A 20903-nucleotide genomic window follows, 5' to 3' on the forward strand; every position below is an offset into this window, starting at 1 on the left:
CGCGATGTTCATGAGGAACTAACTTGTAATCCTTGACCGTGAGGCAGACACCAAATTCTACTGCTGTCTTTGTTCATAGAAGAATACTATAATGATTGGCAGTTCTGTAGTATGACAGGTGAAACTACAGGCCTACCTTAAATACTGACAAGCAAACATGCACTTCCAATCTGAAATGAACAATATCCATATGCCGCTATGTTTTCTACAAGTAAACGCAGCAAATTACATGATACAAATGCAATAATAACGTTGTGGAGTATTAATTACAACAGTTTAGATAATCAGCTTGCAGTTGTAGTTGTAGAAACACTTCCTTCGAGCAGGAACCCGACCAAACGGTCAATGTTGACTTTGGAGGTCCCGCCTTCCTCCGTTGCCGCCACGGCCTTCTCTTTCCACATAGTTGCTTTCGCGTTCATGTCTTTGCCTTTCTCGCCGTCCATGGCATCCTTGATGAGTCGCGCCACCTCCTCCCTTGTGGCATTGTTGTCAATCTCCAGCCCAATGTCCCACTTGGCGCAGGCGTATCGGCAGTTCGTCGTCTGCTCGGCGAAGAAGGACCAGCAGATCATCGGCACGCCGGCGCATATGCTCTCGAGCGTCGAGTTCCAGCCGGAGTGCGTCAGGAACAGCCCGGTGGACGGGTGCGACAGGACCTCTTCCTGCGGGCACCAGCTCAGGAAGAGCCCTCTCTCTTTGGTCACGGCGAAGAACTCCTCCGGCAGTTCAGCCGCCTTCTCGCCGGTGACGAGGTCCGGCCGGATGACCCACAGGAACGGCCGGCCGCAGCTCGCCAAACCCCACGCGAACTCGGCGAGCTGGGCCGGCGTCATGACCGTGATGCTGCCGAAGTTGACGTACACGACGGAGCCGGGCCGCCGGGCGTCCAGCCACCGGAGGCAGCTCGCGTCCTCCTTCCAGAGGTTGCCGCCGATCGCGGCCGCGTCGGGGCGGGCCAAGGTCTTGACGGACGTGACGAGCGGGCCGACGGTGTAGACGCGCGGGAAGATGCGGCGCAGCGCGTCGACGACGTCCTGCTCCAGCTCGTCGAACGTGTTGACGATGATCCCCTGCGCGAGGCGCGCGTTCTGGGCCTCGCCGCCGTCGAAGTGGACCATGAAGTCGTTCGGGTCCGTGGTGCGGATGAAGCTGGGGAAGTCCCGCAGCCGGATGCCCGGCATCCCGGGCACCCAGTCGAGCACCGTGTCCAGGTACCCGTTGGTCAGGTAGCTCTCATCTGCGACGTGCCCAACATGGACACACATGCGAAAACAGGTGCCAAATCATGCATGAGGGGATGAAGAAGAACGTGCTCATACATGGCCTTTAATTACCTTTGAGTGGCACGTAGCCTCTGTCCATGAGCTCCATGAACTGGACGTAGCCCATGAAGCCACACGCGCTCATGGTACAGAACACGAGCGCCAGGATGCCCATCCCGTTGGCCACCCTCTGCGCGAAGCTCATGAAGTTGTCCAGCACGACGCAGGTGACCGGCGGCCGGCCGGGCGTGCTGTTCAGCCTCGCCAGGAGGTCCCCGAACGGCGCGGCGGCGCTCCGGGACAGGGAGTCGCAGAGCGCGGGGATGTCCTGCGTGACGTCGTCGTTGCCCGACGGCGGCAGGCCGTCGGGGATGGCCTCGAACCGGAAGTCGTCGAGGCCCGCCAGGGCGCTCGCGCCCCGGGACCGAAGCAGGCGGCGGCGGTTGTACTCGGAGTGGACGTAGGTGATGAAGAAGCCCCTGGCGTGCAGCACCTTGGCGAGCTGCAGCAGCGGCGTGACGTGGCCCTGCGCCGGGTACGGGAGGAACACCGCGTGGGGGCGCGAGTTGGAGCCCATCGCATGGGGTTTCTTCGTTCCGGGCGGCGCCGTCGTGTGCGGTGTGTGCCACCACGAATGGTGAGCGTGCCTGGAAGATGCGGTGATGGCACATTGGCACTGTATAAATGGAGAGGCATCTCCGCAGAGAAGGAAGAAGAGGAAGAGCAAACTAGCCAAGGCGATCGCGATTGACCACACGGCCGGCGGGATCGATGCGGCTCTACGAATCGCCGCGCCGGGCCGGCGCTCGGAGAGCCGCGACGAAGCAGTCGCTGATGCTTACAGCGATGGCTGGTACAGTATATTATAACGGGGCTGGGCCGTGTGATTGGAGCGCCATGGCTTGCCGTGCGCCGGCGTCGACTGGCGGGAATCCTGGAGCTGCCAATGGTCATGGAGCCTGCTGTCAGTATACTACTGGGGTGGAAGAGTAGAAACCGATGTTGTAGATGTGCACGATGACCGATCATCTTCACTGGGCAATTCACGAGTGAGCGAGAGAGATTGATTAGTTTGGCAGGTAGTGGTGGATATTAACGTTGGCGTCATGGCGTGCCGTGTAGGATGGACACTTTTCTCTTTCTTCGTTTTCTTAGGAAGACATAAAAAAAGGTATCTCATATTTGATTCATATCAAGGAAAATAGTTGGTAGTATAATAAAAAGATAATTTGACACAAGATGATATAAAGAAAATAAAATCTACACCGAAGAACTCTCTGATTGTCTTCTTCAACCGATGGTTTGTCACACCTGCAAATAACATCGCCACACAAGATTTTAAAAAGAGTAAAGTCCACTTTACAACCTTGAACTTGGCTTGGGCGTCTACTCCACAACCTGGAACAACAAAACCGGACAAAGTACACCCCCGTACTGTGAAAACCACGCAAGAACCAACCCCGCGCCCCCTTCACCCCGGTTTATGTCCACGTGTACATCGGTTTTGACCTGCCCACACTCCAGCGTGGCATACCCGGCCAGGTCAGACAAGTGGGCTGCCGTTCCATTTGTTCGAACCGAGCGGACGCGGCGACCAACTGAGCCCGAACCCTAGGCCACGAACGGCGGCGGCGGCGGCTGCGGCTGCGGCGACCACATCCCCTTGCCCAGATCCCGATTTCGAAAGGGTGAAGCTTCTAGTCGTCGGAGCTGGCTCGCTAGCTAGGTATGTTACTCATTGGCTTGCCATCGCCTCGCCTCCGTGCAGAGGAATCATTTGTTTGCTTTACCCTTGTTTAAGCATTGGGCACATGCTTTTGGATCATTTGTTTATGGCACGGTTTCCATCTTTTTAGGGAATGCAACATGGATGTGCTGGGATATCTTATTGTTAGGTTTCATTTCGATGGCGAGTTTATTCATGCCGAGAAGAAGCTTCATTATTGTGGAGGAAAGGAAGCAATTTCGCACATTGACCGAGACAATGTATCACTTCCAGAGGTGGTAGGCCACTTGAAGGATCATTGTAGCAATGTCAATGAAGGAACTTTGTTGCATTGGCTTAGCCCAGGAAGAGAGCTTCATCATGGACTAAGAGCCCTAGTTGATGACAATGCCTGCTTGGACATGAATAACTGCACAGATCATGGATGTGTAGCTGAAGTTTATGTAGAGCAGCCTAGTAGATCAGATGGGAGCCATGATGAGGAAAGTGACTATGAAAATGAGGTAGACTTGGAATCTGACAGTGAAGATGAAGTAGGAGGAATGTCTGGTGAAGAAAATGATGAGGAGGACAACGACCTTGGAGTAGGTGGACAGATAGTCAAAGCTCCTGATTCCAGAGAAAAATTTCAGAAGCAAATCCATCCTACGAAGACCAAATCAATTGTGGAGCAAGGAACAAGCAAAGTTGATGAAAAATCATCTTCTGACAGTGAGTACTTGCCTGGGGATATCAGTACATCTGAAGATGATGAGGAAGCAAAGGAGATATTGAAGAAGTTTAGAGAGTTCAAGAAAAAAGTCAAATCTGGTGAACGTGCACAACTAGATGATGTATTTGTAGAGGGTCCTAGTAGACAAACTGGTGACATGCAAGACTTATCTGATGATGGTAACCTGACACCTTATTCAAATAGCAGTGATGATGGTTATGAGTCATATGATGACATGGCCAGTGGAGATGCGGTGCATACCAAGGAGAATAAATTTCCTAGATTCAGCAAGAAGGATCCAGTACACAAGTTTAGTCTAGGTATGAAATTTACAGGGAAGAAACAGTTTAAGAAGGCCATGATCAAGTTTGCACTTGCTGAGAGGAAGGTCATCAAGTTTGTAAAAGATGAGGGGGACAGAGTGAGGGTTAAGTGTCAGTGGCCAACATGTTCTTGGGTGTGTCTGCTATCAACAAAGTCAAATACATCAAGTTGGCAGATAACAACCCTAGGCAGTGATCATACCTGTCCACCAAGAAGAGACAATTCTATGGTAACATCCAGAAGAATTGCTGAGAAATATGAAAAGATGATCAGGGCGAATCCTACATGGAAGCTTGAAAGCATGAAGGCAACCATACAGGAACAAATGTTTGCTGATGTCAGCATTTCGAAGATTAAGAGGGCCAAGTCAATTGTGATGCAGAAGATGCTAGATGCCACAAAGGGGCAGTACCAGAGGTTGTTTGACTACCAGCTTGAGCTTCTAAGGAGTAACCCAGGGAGTACAGTCATTGTGAAGCTTGATTCCGAAGAGGAGAAACCAATTTTTCAGAGAATGTATGTATGCCTAGCTGCATGCAAGCTAGGGTTCCAAGCTGGTTGTAGGAGAGTTGTAGGGCTAGATGGGTGTTTCTTCAAAGGTGCTACACAGGGTGAATTGTTATGTGCAGTGGGTAGAGATGGGAACAATCAAATGTACCCAATTGCATGGGCAGTAGTTGAAAAGGAGACCAATGACTCATGGGATTGGTTCTGTGACATACTTTTTAGGGACCTTCAGGTTCAAGGTGGAGATGGATGGGTACTCATATCAGATCAACAGAAAGGAATAATCAATGCCATTCAGAGGTGGGCTCCAGAGGCTGAACACAGAAATTGTGCAAGACATGTTTATGCAAATTGGAGGAAGAAATTCAAAAAGAAAGAGTGGCAGAAGAGATGGTGGAAATGCGCCAAGGCACCATGTGAAATGTTGTTCAACCGAGCTAGGGCAAGACTTGGCCAGTTCACAAGAGAAGGTGCACAAGCAGCTCTCAACAGCAACCCTCAGCACTGGTGTAGGGCATGGTTTAAAATAGGTTCAAATTGTGATTCTGTTGATAACAATCTATGTGAGTCATTCAATAAATGGATTGTGGAGGCCAGATTCTATCCTATCATAACCATGATGGAGATGATAAGAAAGAAGGTCATGGTGAGAATCCAAGAGATGCACAGCAAGACAGATAGGTGGAATACTCGGATTTGCCCAAACATTTTGAGGAAACTGAACACCTTTATTACTCAGTCTGGAACATGTCATGCTATTTATAGTGGTGATGAAAAGTATGAGGTAGAACACTTTGACAACAGATGGACCGTGAATCTAGTTGCTAGGACCTGTTCATGTAGGTACTGGCAACTATCAGGTCTTCCTTGTTCTCATGCAATCAGTTGTATTTTCATGAAGACAAATTCCCTAGATGATTACATAGCACCTTGCTTTAGGGTTGATGCAGTTAAGGCAACTTATAGTCACTTTCTCCTTCCGGTTGAAGGCATGCAGAATTGGCCAGTTTCAGATAGGGTGAGGCCATTAGCTCCTGGATATGTCAGGATGCCAGGCAGACCCAAAAAAGAAAGAAGAAGAGAATCCACTGAGAAACCCAAACCTAGCAAGCTGTCGAGAGTGGGAACCACAATTAGATGTAGAATTTGTAAAGGTATTGGACATAACAGGTCATCATGTGCCAAGAGGAATGACAAATCTGGTACAGTTCCAGTTGTAAGTGCATCTGCTCCTCCCACTGGTCAAGATCCATCTGCTCCTCCCACTGGTCAAGGTCCATCTACAAATGCATCAATTGCTGCAGCCCCAAATGCCATGGTGGTTGTCTCCACCACCCAACAGAGTTGCAGCAGTGCACATGTGGTAGCAAGCAGCAGGAAAAGAACTTCAAATCTGAGTGCCTCGACATCCACCAGCCAGGTAAAGTCAAATGCATGGTTCCTTTAGTTCAGTTTCTTTTAATTCAGTTTATCAAGACATGTTCCTAATCTTAACACATGCTTCTTTGGACAGGGAACTATGCCACAGAAGAATACTAAATTGACTAAGACGACAGCACATGCCAGAGTCTCTACTTCAAAAGGAGGCACAGCTGAACTGAATCTCAAAGCACATGTGCCCATGTCACAAGCTAGTTCTAGTGTTACTGTCAAGGTTTCATCAGGCTCTGCCTATGCAAAGGTATCTGCTCAGGAACCAGGCAAAAGGAAGACTACAACACCAACCAAGTTTCAGCAGTATCTTATGCTACCTCCAGGAGGAGCTACCTCATCAAGGAAGGGGTCAAGCAAGAAGGATATTAAGTAGGGTGGTTTGTGTGTTAACACATGAATGTATCACTGTGGTTTGTGTGTGGTAGCCTTTTCTAAGTTGAACAATTATGGACAGTGACTTTGCACAATTTATCACTATGGTTTGTGTGTGTGAACAATGTACCTCAACTATGTTATGTGTGTTGGAAACTGCTATAAGTATCCCTTATGCTCAACAAATTATCCCTATGTTCTGTGTGTTCAACTGCATACAAGCACAACTTGGGCACATATTTACCATGCTCCAGGCTTAACTGAATACCATAACAAGGTCTGGTTTAAGGAGAATTATTACATAGTACTCACTTCCACCACACAAGACAGAATACAAGCCCAACAAAAGCAAAGATTACAAGCTTCAGCACATATTTCTCATGCTCTAATTTTTCCACCCTTTTATTCAGTTCATCATTGCTGGCTTCCTTCTCAGCAATAACATGGTGCAGACGCCTAGCCTCAGCTCTGTGCTCCTCCTGCCGAGCCACGCCATCATCAATCACAGTTTTAAGCTCTCCATTCTCCTTCTTCAAAGACCTAGCTACATCTCGAAGATCAACAATCACTGTCTTGATAAAGTGAGATGCATAGTCCGCTCGGTCATACCACAACCACAAATCGCATCCACCATGCTGAACACACAAAATCAATTGCACCAGAAATCAATCATCAATCCACAAGCTTATACTATGAACCAATAACTCAAATCAAGAGAAGGGATCCAACTCACCCGCGCCCGCGCGGAGAAGCACTTGAAGTACCTTCTTCCCGGGTTCTCATTACTCCAGGAAATCCATCTAGCAGCCTTTCTTCCGCACTTGCACATCACCGGAGGCTCGTAATCCAGAGGTCCCTCCCGGTAACGGATTGGGGAAGAGAAGTCTTCACCACCGCCTATGGAGCGAGCCGTGCTCCAAGATTGAGAGCCTGAGGACGACATTGCTATAGATTCGAGGAGGGGGATTACGGTCCTGCCGCCGGGTGTCCGCCGCCGCAGCCGCCGCTAGGTAGGGTTGGGTGTGGATTATGGTGTCCGCCGCCGCCGCCGCCGGGTTCGTGGATCCGCGAAGCTAGGCAAGGTTGGCGAAACGCTCCTTAAAGGCGCTGCATCAGAGGGCCCACTTGTCTGACCTGGCCGGGTATGCCACGCTGGAGTGTGGGCAGGTCAAAACCGATGTACACGTGGACATAAACCGGGGTGAAGGGGGCGCGGGGTTGGTTCTTGCGTGGTTTTCACAGTACGGGGGTGTACTTTGTCCGGTTTTGTTGTTTCAGGTTGTGGAGTAGACGCCCAAGCCAAGTTCAAGGTTGTAAAGTGGACTTTACTCTTTTAAAAACCATATAAGACACTCGCTGGTTTTAGGATGAGGAGCTGGTTTTAGGATGGGGAGCTGGTGGGCGCGGTTAGGCTGAAGCCCAACGCTGGAGTCGAGCATGCATCAACCGGTAATTATTAGGCCAGCCGCCCAACCGTGCAACATCTATATAGTATATACGATCTGCGCATGTGCATATCTTTTTATAGCAATCCACGTGTATTCATATTACAAGCTTTTTTCCATGAATTCATGTACATAATCTCTAACTTCATGCAGTGGCGGAACCAAGATTTTAATTTTGGGTAGTCCTAACAACTACATGTGTATCATTTCCTATGCTTTATACAAAAGTTTGTTAAATTATTAATAAGTACTAAAGGGAAACACAAAATTTAGGGTAGTCCTAGGACTACCGTGCTACCCTGCTGGGTCCGCCACTGACTTCATGCATGTATGATAACTGCTCTGCTTCTGTACTATCAGGGGCTGCAAGTCTCACCCTATTAGGCCAAATAGGATTAAAAACGGCCCAACCACTCCTCTAGACATCCCATGTTTGTAGCCCAAGGGATATATATATCCCCGTTTAGTTCCCAAATTTTTTTTACAGTACCCGTCACCTCGAATCTTCGAAAACATGTATGGAGCATTAAATATAATTTAGAAAAAACTAATTACACAGTTCAACGGTAAATAACGAGACGAATCTTTTAACTCTAATTAATTTATAATTAAATATTAGTTGTCAAATAACAACGAAAGTGATACGTAACCAACACCCAGTCAGGCCGGTTTGGCGTCTTCAGCCCAGAAACCCAGATGGCCACGCCCTCCTCAATCAAGATGAGGCCAGTCGAGGACTCGGGGTGCGTTCCATAGATTGTTTTTACAGAAAAATCAGCATCGCGGAATTTATCATCTTCCAACTACGTCTTGTTCGTTCTTTTGATAATTGACATTAACACCTGTTGTTCATAGTTGAGTCAAGACATCAAATCTTTCACTTCAAATCATGATTCGTCCTGATTCGCTCTGTGCAAGGGTAATAAAAGGAAAGTACTACCCGAATGGTGAGTTTTTGACAGCAACCAGGAAGAGGAAATGCTCGGAAACATGGAAAGCGATTTTATTTGGGAGAGAAGCTCTGAAATTAGGCATGATCAAGCGGATTGGACCGGGGGACACAGTTAATATCTGGACAGATAACTGGATTGTGGGGTTGGATTTTTTCAAACCTACAATTAGGTTGGAGTCTGTCTCTGTTGAACGTGTGCAAGACCTGTTTAGACCGGGTACTAGGGAGTGGGATGAGCAGCTGGTCCGCTCCTCCTTCATTTATAGAGATGCGCTGGAGATACTAAAGATCAAGCCGGGGGCCAGGATGCTTGAGGACATGGATGCTTGGGCTTTTGAAAGAACGGGTGTTTATTCTGTTCGTTCCTGCTACTGAGCACTGAAAAAGGAACAGGAAACAACAGAATCATATGCAACCGGCAGCGCCGGCTCATCAGATGATGCGCGGTGGTGGAAGAAGCTGTGGGGTTTGAAAATCCCGCCAAAAGTTAGGGTGTTTTGGTGGAGGGCAGTACATGGCTACCTTCCTACCAAGGGTGAACTAAAAAGGAGACATGTTGCCTGCGAAGATCATTGCGAAACCTGTAGAGAACCGGGTGAGACTTTGTACCATATTGCATTGCAATGTTCTTATGCGGTGCAATTCTGGAAAGCTGTGAAGGAAATTACTGGATGTAAGTTACCTCCACTTCATCCAGCGACGTGGACTAGAGACCTGTTGGCATCTGATATATGTGTGCAAAAGGATGCTGCTCTCATCATTTGTGGAGTTTGGTCTCTCTGGACAGGACGGAATGCGCGGCGTTATGGGAGAACACGCTGGAGTCCGGGTGCGACAGTAAGACATGTGGCTTCCATGGTGGAGGACCTCCAGTGCCTTGAAGTTCCGGCAGTTAAACCGACAAGGGTGCCGGGCCGCTGGGCCAAACCGCAGGAGAATTGGATCAAGGTGAACACTGATTCGGCCTTCCATGTATCTTCCGCGACCGGGGCAGGGGGCGTTGTGATCAGAGACTCGGATGGTCGCCTTCTTTCAGCAGCAGCTCGTTTATACTCGCATATCCCTGACGCTCTGACTGGGGAAGCGTTGGCAGCACGAGATGGCTTGCAGCTAGCTGGAGAGCAAGGACATGCAAATGTTATCCTGGAGGTAGATAACTTGGTGTTGGTAAATCTGCTACGTTCTGAAGACGGCAGTCGCAGCGTCATTTCAGGACTCTGGCAGGAGATCCGAGAGCTAGGTAGGGGTTTCAGCGGTTTCAAACTCTGCATGTAAACAGGGAAGGCAATGTGGCGGCTCATGTATGTGCAAGCTTGCCCATAGAGTCAAATCCTGAGTTCTTTTGGTCGGACTGCTTCCCGACTAGGCTAGAGGAAGCTATCCAGAACGATTGTAACCCCTCTTGATTATTAAAGCTCTTGTGATGTGCTAAAAAAAAACTTAAGACAAAGTTTATTAGCAGAATTATAAGATGATCACAGCCCATTTTGTTTATAGCAAGTTCAGGTTGGAACATCATCATTCGCTGCGAGCATGAATTCGACGAGGCGGTCCATGTTTTCCCTCGAGGATCCACCGCTTCTCTAGCTTTCTCCTTCCACAGCATCGCCTTCACCCTCATCGCCTTGCCGCTCTCGCCGTCCATGGCCTCTCGCACGAAACGCGCCACCTCCTCCCTCCTCACGTCGCTGTCGATCTCCATCCCGATCCCCCACTTGGCGCACACGTACCGGCAGTTCGTCGGCTGCTCGGCGAAGAAGGGCCAGCAGAGCATCGGCACGCCGGCGCATATGCTCTCCAGCGTGGAGTTCCACCCGCAGTGCGTCAGGAACAGCCCGACGGAGGGGTGCGAGAGGACCAGCTCCTGCGGGCACCAGCTCGCCAGAACACCCCTTTCCTTGGTGTCCGTGACGAACTCCTCCGGCAGCATGGCGTTCTCGCCGGAGACGAGGTCCGGCCTGATGACCCACAGGAACGGCCTGCCGCAGCCCGCCAGGCCCCACGCGAACTCGGCGAGCTGAGCGGGGGACATCACCGTGATGCTGCCGAAGTTGACGTACACGACGGAGCCCGGCGGCTGGGTATCGAGCCACCGGAGGCAGCTGGTGTCCTCCTTCCAGAGGTTCCCGCCGATCACGTCCAGCTCGCCTCCCCGCGCGGCGTTCGCGAACGCGGCGAGCGGGCCGACGGTGTACACGCGCGGGAACTCTCGGCGCAGCGCGTCCACCACGCCCTGCTCCATCGCGTCGTACGTGTTGAGGATGACCCCGCGGGTCCTGCGCGCGTTCTGCGCCTCGCCGCCGTCGAAGTTGAGCATCACGTCGTCCCGGTCTGTCGTCCTGATGAAGCTGGGGATGTCCTTGAGACGGATGCCCGGCATGCCGGTGATCCAGTCGATTGCGGTGTCCAGGTACCCATTTGTCAGGTCACTTTCGTCTAGCAATGTGCAGGAAAAGAAAACAGCGAATTCCAGTCTTCAGTATGGGGCTATTTAATCCTGACGAATTGTTGGTTTCAGATCCGAATTCGATTCTTCAAAAAATCGATGTCGATGCTTGGTAGTTGGTACCTTTCAGTGGCACGTAGCCTCGTCTGATGAGCTCGGCAAAGTGGAGGTACCCCATGAATCCGCAGGCGCTCGTGGTCCAGAAGACCAAGGCCCGGATCCCCATCTCCTCGGCGACCCTCTGCGCGAAGCTCATCACGCCGTCGGCTACGACGCAGCTGACAGGCGGGGCCCCCGGCGTCGCGTTCAGCCTCGCCAGCAGGTCCCTGAACGGCGCGGCGCTGTGCTCGGTGGTGGAGAGGCAGAGGGCGGCGATGTCCTGCGTGACGTCGTCGTTGTCGGACGGCGGCAGGCCGTCCGGCACGGCCTCGAAGCGGAAGCCGCCGGCGCCGGCGAGCGACCCCGTGCCGCGGGACCGGAGCAGGCGGCGGTGGTTGTACTCGGAGTTGACGTAGGTGATGTGGAACCCCCTGGCGTGCAGCGCCTTGGCGAGGTGCAGCATCGGCATGACGTGGCCTGCGCCGGCTGCGGGATGAGCACGGCGTGCGACCGCTGCGCCGCCTCCTCGGGATTCATCGTTGCCGGTCCCGGCACCGGCACCCGGCCGCCTGGAGCTGCGCCGGCCGGCGACGTCTCGGAGCCAGCGGCGAGTGTGCGCAGGCGCAGATGATCCGGAGGTGCTGTTCCTCCACGCTGAACACCGAAAGCGCCGTGGCAGAGCAGGTCGTGTGTGACGGTGATGGCTGGTTGTGTTTGTCCGCCTGTGGAGGTAGACGGCGGCCGGCGTTTCTCAAGTGGGTTGTGCACTCCGAGTAAAATAAGTGAGAAATGGTATGGTTCATTATTGTTCGGTCACGTGTCCCTTATAGTGGTCTAGCGGAGACCAAAAGTGACACGGCCACGGCGTAGGGTGGTGCCGACTCAAGTTTTCGCTACGTACTCCTTACATGTTTCTCGTTAGGATAATTCATCATTAATGCCCCGATGCGGATCACTGGGGTACGGTGTGTGGTTACATTGTGTTGCGAACCTTTTGCAGCACGACAGGGTCGTTTTGCACTTTTGCTGAAAGTTGTTGACACGATGATGCAAGCGGCAAGATGGAGAAAACAGGCGTTATTCTGTATGCGGCCTAAAAAAAACCCCGCTGGTTTGGACCGAATTCGTCAATAGATAATTGGAGCCCAATAGAATTTAACCAAGGGCCTTGTCTGTATCCATTTAGGCCCAGCCCATCTTCATGGCGATGAAAAAAATGTTTGCCTTTTCACTTGTGTCCAGAAATAATCCAGGTCGCGCATCGCAGAAATCTTCCTTTTCTTTACGGGTTCCGTTCTCTTTTTCTTTGGCGGCTTTCCCGCCCATGATTCGTTAATCCAACATGATGAATGGGATTCCGTGTAAAGAAACTTTGAAGTAAAAAAAGTCCGTAGTTTTCAAATTAACAATCCAAATTAAATTCTAATTGCATCATTGCATTTGTATCGCTCTTGTTCTGGCTTGTCAGCCAGCCAACTAACAGCGTTTTTCTCTCACACCATATCAGCATGAGCCACTAGCCACTAGCCAGCCAGTAGTATTTTTCTCTTGCAACAAATCAGCACCAATTACCAGCCACCAGCCAGCCAGTCGTTCCCCGAAGCTTAAATGAACAATTTTATTGTGAAGCTTGAACAATTGTTCCAGCTTCACAATAAAATTGTTCCACTTCAACAAAAAAATGTTTCACCTCAAAAAATATTTAAATATAATGATATAGGATCTTAATTTAAATATTTCATCATAAGAAATCTAATGTTGCAAACAAAATTTGATTTCGACATTTCCTATGCCAGTTAGTAATCATCTACTGTAGGATTAGTTTGTGCTTTTTTTTGCGAGGAAAAAAGATTGATCATTAAGTTTAATTAGATCACATTACAATCTAGAAGCACAACATGTTGTATACAACTAGGAATTTCTGATAATCTCGTCTAGCATGTTGTGACTGCTGATTTTTTGGCACGGCTACATTAGCGCCTAACTAGAGAAGATTACAGGTTCCATCAGCTCAATAATCGCGTGTGACATATCTTTCTTCTTCCAAAAGTCCAAGCCATCGTCTTAGAGAGATGAAGACAACAAATTCCTCACACCCCCACCCCACCGGCCAAGCTCAGAGATCTAGGTCTTGTTTAGATGCGAAAACTTTTGGGCGTAAAATATTGTAGTACTTTCGTTTGTATTTGGTAATTATTGTCCCGTCATGGGTTAACTAGACTCAAAAGATTCGTCTCGCAAATTATAGTCAAACTGTGTAATTAGTTATTTTATTAGCTACATTTAATACTTCATGCATGCGTTCAAAAATTCGATGTGATGAAGATTTTGTAAAATTTAGAAATTTTGAGTGCATCTAAATAGGACCTAGATGTGCACACCTCTTGTAACCGTTAGGCTTGCTCCAACGATTTCTTGGGAACCGTCCCCCACTCCTCAAAGCTCCCCCTATATACGGGGGAGTTGAAACTCCCCTCATATATAGGGTGAGTTTCAACTCCCCCTATATTCTAATTACACTGTTTTTCACGATATTAATCATGTTTGAGCCCCGTAACATGATGATAATGTGTATTATGACAGTACAAATACTGTATGATTTTTTAAATTCAAAAACGATAAATAAATAGTTAGTTAATGAGTGATAGTATATCGAGGGAATAGATATAGGGGAATGGTTGGAGAGAAATAGTTATAGGGGAGGAATTTTTTGGAGAGAGGTAGTAAAATATAATAAATAGTATGTTTGGAGAGAGTTAGAGAGGGGAAAATTGGAGATAGCCTTACTTACGTGCAGAGGTGTGCGACTTATCCTGGCGAAATGATATTTGGGTTCTATCTATCCGCAACAAGACGGAAGCATGGGCCCACGGCGGCTATGCCTCCCTGTTTATTGGACTGGTGTGCCCGAAGCCTCCTCTGATGGAGATGGAAGGCGGCCAGCTCGATCCCGGCGGCTGGCTCCTGCCGGCGTGGCCCCTCCCCTTTCTTCCCGTTGACTTTTTTTTTGAAAACTTTTCCCGTTGACTTCACACCATAACTTTATGTAGACTGGTCTAATGGAGAGAGCTAAAATATATATTGGCCGCGTTTAGTTCCACGTGCAAAATTTTTTGCATTGGAATCTTGTTAATTTGAAATACTAAATAAAATCTATTTATAAATTTTTTTTGCACAGATGGGTTGTAAATCACGAGATGAATCTAATAATGCTAATTAATCCATAATTAATCAATAATTAGCGGATGGTTACTGTAACATCACTGTTGCAAATCATGGATTAATTAGACTCATTAGATTCGTCTCGCGATTTACAGCTCATCCATGCAAAAAGTTTTGTAAATAAACTTTATTTAGTACTCCATGCATATGTCGAAATATTCGATGTGATATTTTTTTTTTTTGCATTTACGAAATTTATAGGGTGTGATCTAAACATGACCATGATCACGTCGTCGACCGGCCTAGCCTCTCAGCGTCTTTGAGCTTTGTTTGACCCCAAAATTCAGCAGCCAGAAGATCGCCGCAATCGCTTGCCGTATGTCATAACGGCGAGCCTTGACGTAAGGGACGGCGTCGTGCTCGTCGACCTGATAACCCCACGGCAGCATGCATCATATCCTCGAGACTTTTGGAGCAACAACGGAAGACATGAGGTGGCAAGGAAGAGGATCCAAAGAGTACATACAAGGAGCCAAGCGAAGCGACAGTGATGTGCAGCGCGACCGCTCGAGGAATGTGGTGGAGGGGGCCGGGGATTGGTGGAACGACCCGGCCCGGGAAAACGGTTAATATCTACTCTGCACGTTAAGTAAAACACACTTGCTAAATAACTTTTTTGTGCTTTCGTCCTCGCTTCGCGCAAAAAATTCGAACCGGAGTTACTAGTTTCCCAGAGACCGGCTATTTAACATGGTTCGGCTTCTCTCTGCTTCCAGTTTGGGACTAAGGAGCTGAGCCGCGGTGCTACAGTAGCTCGCACTACAGTACCCCCGCGCGGCCCAGTCGGCCTGTGGGCCGTGACAATCTTTCCCCGTTAGGATTCGACATCCCCGTCGAACCAACTTACCCATACGGGACAAACGAGCAGGATCTCCTCTCTTGTCCACACGTTTCATACGTCTAGTGGTAACGATCCCATGTGCCACGTCCGTAGGTTCACTGCCAGCAGCCCATGTGTGTCCGTCCACATGCCGGTGGCATCCGTGTTCCCACGCGCGCACATGCTCATGTACGCGCACTCCTGCCCGTATGTGGCGTGAAACCGCGAGAGTTTGGCTCTGATACCCCTGTAACGACCCGGTCCGGGAGAATGGTTAAAATCTACTCTGCACGTTAAGTAAAACACATTTGCTAAATAACTCTCCCGCGCTTTCGTTCTCGCTTCGCGCAAAAAATTCGAACCGAAGTTACTAACTTCTCAAAAATCGGCTATAAAATCGACTATTTAAGCTGGTTCGGCTCTGTCTGCTTCCAGTTTGGATTGCATCGACCTCTCCGTCGCCCAGCTCGGTCGTGGTTGGCCGGCCTCCTGCCAGCGGCCTCGTGTGGCCCTCAGGAGCGGGCGCGGGCGGCGGGACGCGGCGGGCGCGGCAGCTGCGGCAGCACTTTTTTTTTTATTTTTTTAATCTATTATTAGCGGCGGGTGATGGGGTGATATTTAGAGACAGGTGCAAACAACTATTTCTAACTGCGGAAACAACAACAGATGCGGTATCTATTTTTAAAAATAGTTTTTTACCCGCCCTAAAGACTCTTTTTATGTAGTGTTGCACTCGCGCCCAGCCAATCACCACGCGGCGGGCGCTTCTGCTTGATGGTCCATACAATCCAATCCAATCCAAGTTGCTGCCATCAGCCAGACAAACGAGATCTGTCCACGTTGAAAAAGAATCGAGCGATGGAACATTAGTGCTCCAGACAAACACTGCCTTCTGCAGGCTGGAGCTGGAGGCTGGAACTGGAATGGTGTGAAAGAAAAATACTGTTGGGCTGACTGGAGCTGGAGCTGGCTGCCGAACAGAGTGAAAGAGAAACAGCAACGCGCGCAGCAGGCGGACAGAGACCTCCGGCTATGCCGCCTTGCCGGATGAGAATGAGATTGATCATCCACATCCCCCCTTAATTATTTACACATAAATTAAACTAAGATATATTATCTAAATGTGCAACTAGTATTTTTTATATAAAAACTCTCATTCCAAAAAAATTATGCAACCTATAGACAATCATATCAAGATTCTACTCTAGACAGTAAAAACACAAAAAAATTACAATAAGTAAATGCGGAAACTTAAAGAGGGATGAGAGAACGCAAACTCTTGTGACATGAGGATTTATTCCGTGGTTCGGTTAGCCACAAAGGCACACCTACATCCACATTGTTGAAGCACTCACAAAAAATATTACTTCTCGGCAATCAAGTCTCTTCCGAGAACACCGAGTCCACAGTCATCTTGATCCCGGATTCCACTAAGAAGCTTCTCTACCAAAGAAGGGGGTCTCCACATCCCCCGCACAAAGCTTGTCGTCGCCGCTCCACACCAAGCCGGAGGGTCGAAGACGTGCCGGCGAGTCACCAAGACTCCAAGGATGGCCGGCTCACCGAGTACAATCTTGAGCTGCTCTCAGGCACAGCACACAAGTCACACAACCTTGCTATCACACTCAAACATGAGCTATCCTAGCACTCTCACTTACAAGAATGTGTTAAACCTAAAGAATTTGATCACTGGGTTGGTTTGGAGGTGTTCTTCAATGTGTCTAGGGTCTCTCTGAACTCCAGCAAATCTAAAATGGCCGGAGAGATACGTTTATATAGGCCACCAACTCAAATTAGCCGTTGAGTAGCCATTATGTCTTTTTCTGTGTAGGCATCGGATAATCCGACCTGTCCATTGACTAGGGCGTTGGATCATTCGACCCCACTGCGATCTCCACGATAGCCGTTACCCTTTGCAATTTTTGCTGACATCATTTATCCGACCTATTAGTCCGACGTGTTCTGAATCACAGGTCGGATCATCCGGTGCTACTACCAAATTTGAATTCCAAACAACGGTCACTGATTATTGCTACTGCCCATTAGTCCGACACTCCGAAGTCACCACGTCGGATCATCCGAACCTGAAGACAATTTTCCATCTCGACAAAACATGCTCTCTGCATAATCACCCGAGCCTTTGTCCGACGTTCTTTTTCTCACCGTCGGATAATCCGATCCCATAGGTAATTTTTAGCCCTTGAAAACATGATCTCTGCATAATGCTACTACTCAAAATCCGACCAGACATTTCAATGCGTCGGATAATCCGGCTTCTTTGCCCGGATAGTCCGACTCTAGGTGCGTCGGATTATCTGACCCTACTGCCATTTTCTGTTTTCTTGTTGCACTTGTCCAACTCGTCGCATCGGTCATTTGAAGTCTCGTCTCGACGGTGCATTGGACGTCTCGTCTCTGCGGTGTATTGGACGTTTTGGATATGGTTTGGACTCCATCCAAGGGAACTAAAGAATTCCACAAATATGATCTTGCACCTTTGTTAGTCCCATTGATTATATTGTCACTCGATCACCAAAATCACTCGAAATAGTGTAAATGAGACTATATTCGTTACAGCATCACCAGCCGGCGACGACAGCGCGGCGCACCTTTGCCGATCAGTAGGAACGAGGCGGTATGCGGAGTGCATTGAACGTGCTACTACTTCTATGTGTGTCCCCGTGGAGCGTGACTAGGTAACTACCCAACCTAGCTGATCACCTTGTAAAAGCTTTCGGTGTGCACACGCAGCCTTCAGAGGCACAGCCAGTTTACCGATCCAGTCAGAATCCACGCGCAACGCATGCAAGGCACACGTGGTCTGTGCTAGATCTGTCCCGCTCCATCAAACTGCAGTATATCTTTTAGAATCCGTAGTTCTTAATATAATGATGCTCTTAATTTCACAAAATAACCACCTTAAAAAATTATTTAAGTGGAAGTACTCATTTGATCTTACGAAGTAAACAACTGTGTAGAGATATGCAAGAGATTTGGTGTGTGTGGTGGAGACGCAGGCACCAGCCAGTTCCCTGATCCGAGGCACAGCGGCGCGATCCGTACGCATGTGCCAGATCTGTCCCGTTGAATTTGCCAAACAACTATAGCTGCGTTTGTGCGAGCGGATCTCGAAATGATATGTGGATCTTTTCAGAAAAAAAAAAGAGAGGAAGAAAAGATGCGTTGACATCGCTGCACGCTGCTGCTTTCACAAGTAGTCCTCACAAGTCACAAAAGTGGATGTACTTAGACTAACTCCAACAAGGAAACGCAAAACAAGAGAGGCAATCGGGAGTTTGCATCACGCACAGAGTCTACATCGCGCACGCAAAAAACCGGATCTCCAACAGCGCCTCGCATTCTCCTCCCGCCGCCACCCCTTCCGTCCCCTCCCGCTGCCGCCGGAGCCGCCCCCTCCCCTCCTCTTCCGTGCCACCCCTTCCCTCCCCTCCATCTATCGCCGGCGCCTCCTCCTGCCGGTGGCCGCGGCCGCGCGTCCGACGCGGAGGCGGAGAAGTTGGGGGCGGGGTCGGCGAGGAGGCGCAGGCCGTGAACGTGGACGACGTGGAGTGGCGGCGGGACGGCGCCGGTGAGCAGCCGCCGGTCAAGCAGGAGCAAGGTGAGGCGGGGAACGCGCGGCAGCTCCCGTTCGCAGGCCGCCACGCGCGTGCCACGCCTGCGCGGCTCGCCATGGCGGACCTCGCCGGGGGCTTCCGCACGTCGGAGCTCCGCCGGCGGGAGGCCGCGCCGCCACCTCCCCTGCATCCCCCGCCGGCGAGCCGCGGGCCGCATCGCCACCTCCCCTGCATCCCCGCCGGCGAGCCGCGGGCTGCACCGCCTCCTCCCCTGCATCCCATCGCTGGGAACGCGATGCTCGCGCCATGGCCCCGCCGCCGCGCGCCCCTCGTCCCTCCTCCTCCCTCGCGCGCGTGGGGGTGGCGTCGGGCGAGCACGCGTGGCGGCGGCTGCGGCGGTGTCGAGTGCTCGTGTGGTGGCGGCGGCGTCGGGCGAGCGCGCGGGGCGGGCCGCGGCGTGGCGAGTGGAGCGGCGGAGGCCATGGCCGAGCCCCGTCCTCCTCCAGCGCTCTCCTCCGCGACGGCAGCGACGGCCGTTTGCATTTGAGGAGAGAGGGAGTGTATATTTGCACCGTCTCTCTCCATCGACGGCAAAATGCCTCACATGTTGCCTCGCCTGTTGGAGAAGTCGCCGTGCGTGCACAGTAGCGACCGGAGACGCATTTTGCGTTTGCCTCGCCTGATGCATCGCCTGTTGGGGTCAGTCTTATCCGAATAATAGTTATACGACACATCGTTTGGAACTAGCATATTGATCAGCTTATGAGAATATGACATGCAACAGTTAAGAAGTGGAACAAGCAACAACGTACGCAGTGTAACATCTGAGCTATGAGCTGTCTTATGCCTGCTCTGTTTCTTGGCCACGTCCCTAGGCGCCTGGATCTCCTCGCCTATACAGTAGATTATCTAGTGTAAAACAAGCATATATAGGGCGCGTTTAGTTGCAAAACCAAAAATTTTTGGTTGTCACATCATCCCTTTGACCAGATGTCGGGAGGATTTTTCGGACACTAATTAAAAAACTAATTTCAGAACTCACTTGGAAACCGCGAGACGAATATTTTGAGGCATTTGACCGCATCATTAGCACATGTTGGTTACTGTAGCACTTATGGCTAATCATACACTAATTAGGCTTAAAAGATTTGTCTCGTCATGTACATCCAAACTGTGTAATTAGTTTTGTTATTTAATTACATTTAGTGCTTCATACATGTGTTTAAAGGGGAGGTGAAAATTTTTGGGTGAAAATTTTTGGGAACTAAACGCGCCCATAGCTTGACTTGCTTATGCCATCATGATAATTATCTGGAATATATATCATTGCTTAGAATGCCATCATGATAATCTGGAATACTCCCTCCTTCCCCGTTTATAAGGCATGGTGGAACATGACACGGTCTTCTAAACAATACTTTGACCATTTATTTATCATATATTATATCACTTTTGATTATAAACTTATAATCATTGTAAAATATATTTGATTATGAATCCAATCATATGAAATTTGCATTATAAAAATAAAAATTTAATAGTCAAATTATTGGTCAAAGATGACAAGGTTTGAATCTTGATATACGTGTATGCCTTATAAACAGGGAAGGAGGGAGTATATATAATCCTTTAGAATACTGTACATAGTATTTATTGTTCGCGTGAGATAATTTTAGATTATACTCTCTTCATTATCTTTTGATAGTTCTGTTTTGAAAACTTAAATGTTCACAAATGGTGGTCCTATTCGCTATTGGCATGAGCTATGACAATAAATTGCACTAATAACGAGGAGCTCCCAGTAAAAGAAGACCAACTAAAAAAATCTGTGTTGCATTTATTATTTAATAAGTAAGATTATTTTTCTTAGCCTTTGTGTTAAGGTGAAATAGGATACAGAATGAAGGGAGTACGAGCTACTCCTCCGTATATACTCTCTTCGTCCTGAAATGTAGAACGAGTTCAAATTTTGTACTTATATGTAAGGCATTCTAAGTTGAGAGT

The 20903-nt window shown here is 49.2% G+C and overlaps 1 protein-coding gene and 1 pseudogene across 1 annotated transcript; both read right to left on the minus strand.

Moving 5' to 3' along the window:
- Window positions 1-112: 112 nt before the first annotated feature.
- On the minus strand, window positions 113-1956 carry LOC120657298 (7-deoxyloganetin glucosyltransferase-like). Its single transcript, XM_039935594.1, has 2 exons — window positions 1338-1956; window positions 113-1240 (listed from the first exon to the last, which is right to left on the minus strand). The coding sequence occupies exons 1-2, from the start codon at window positions 1840-1842 to the stop codon at window positions 285-287; spliced, it is 1461 nt and encodes a 486-aa protein (XP_039791528.1). The 5' UTR covers window positions 1843-1956; the 3' UTR covers window positions 113-284.
- An 8213-nt stretch (window positions 1957-10169) lies between these two features.
- LOC120657302 lies at window positions 10170-12064 on the minus strand (annotated as a pseudogene).
- Window positions 12065-20903: the final 8839 nt, after the last annotated feature.

Source organism: Panicum virgatum, chromosome 1N (assembly GCF_016808335.1).
Source record: "Panicum virgatum strain AP13 chromosome 1N, P.virgatum_v5, whole genome shotgun sequence".
In the NCBI taxonomy this organism is placed as follows: domain Eukaryota; kingdom Viridiplantae; phylum Streptophyta; class Magnoliopsida; order Poales; family Poaceae; genus Panicum; species Panicum virgatum.

Bases quoted from the DNA above. Each gene is read 5' to 3' on its own strand.
- LOC120657298 (XM_039935594.1), bottom strand. From the start codon at position 1,842: ATGGGCTCCAACTCGCGCCCCCACGCGGTGTTCCTCCCGTACCCGGCG. The intron at 1,241-1,337 runs GTAATTAAAGGC...GGCACGTCGCAG, and splicing joins AGGCTACGTGCCACTCAAAG to ATGAGAGCTACCTGACCAAC.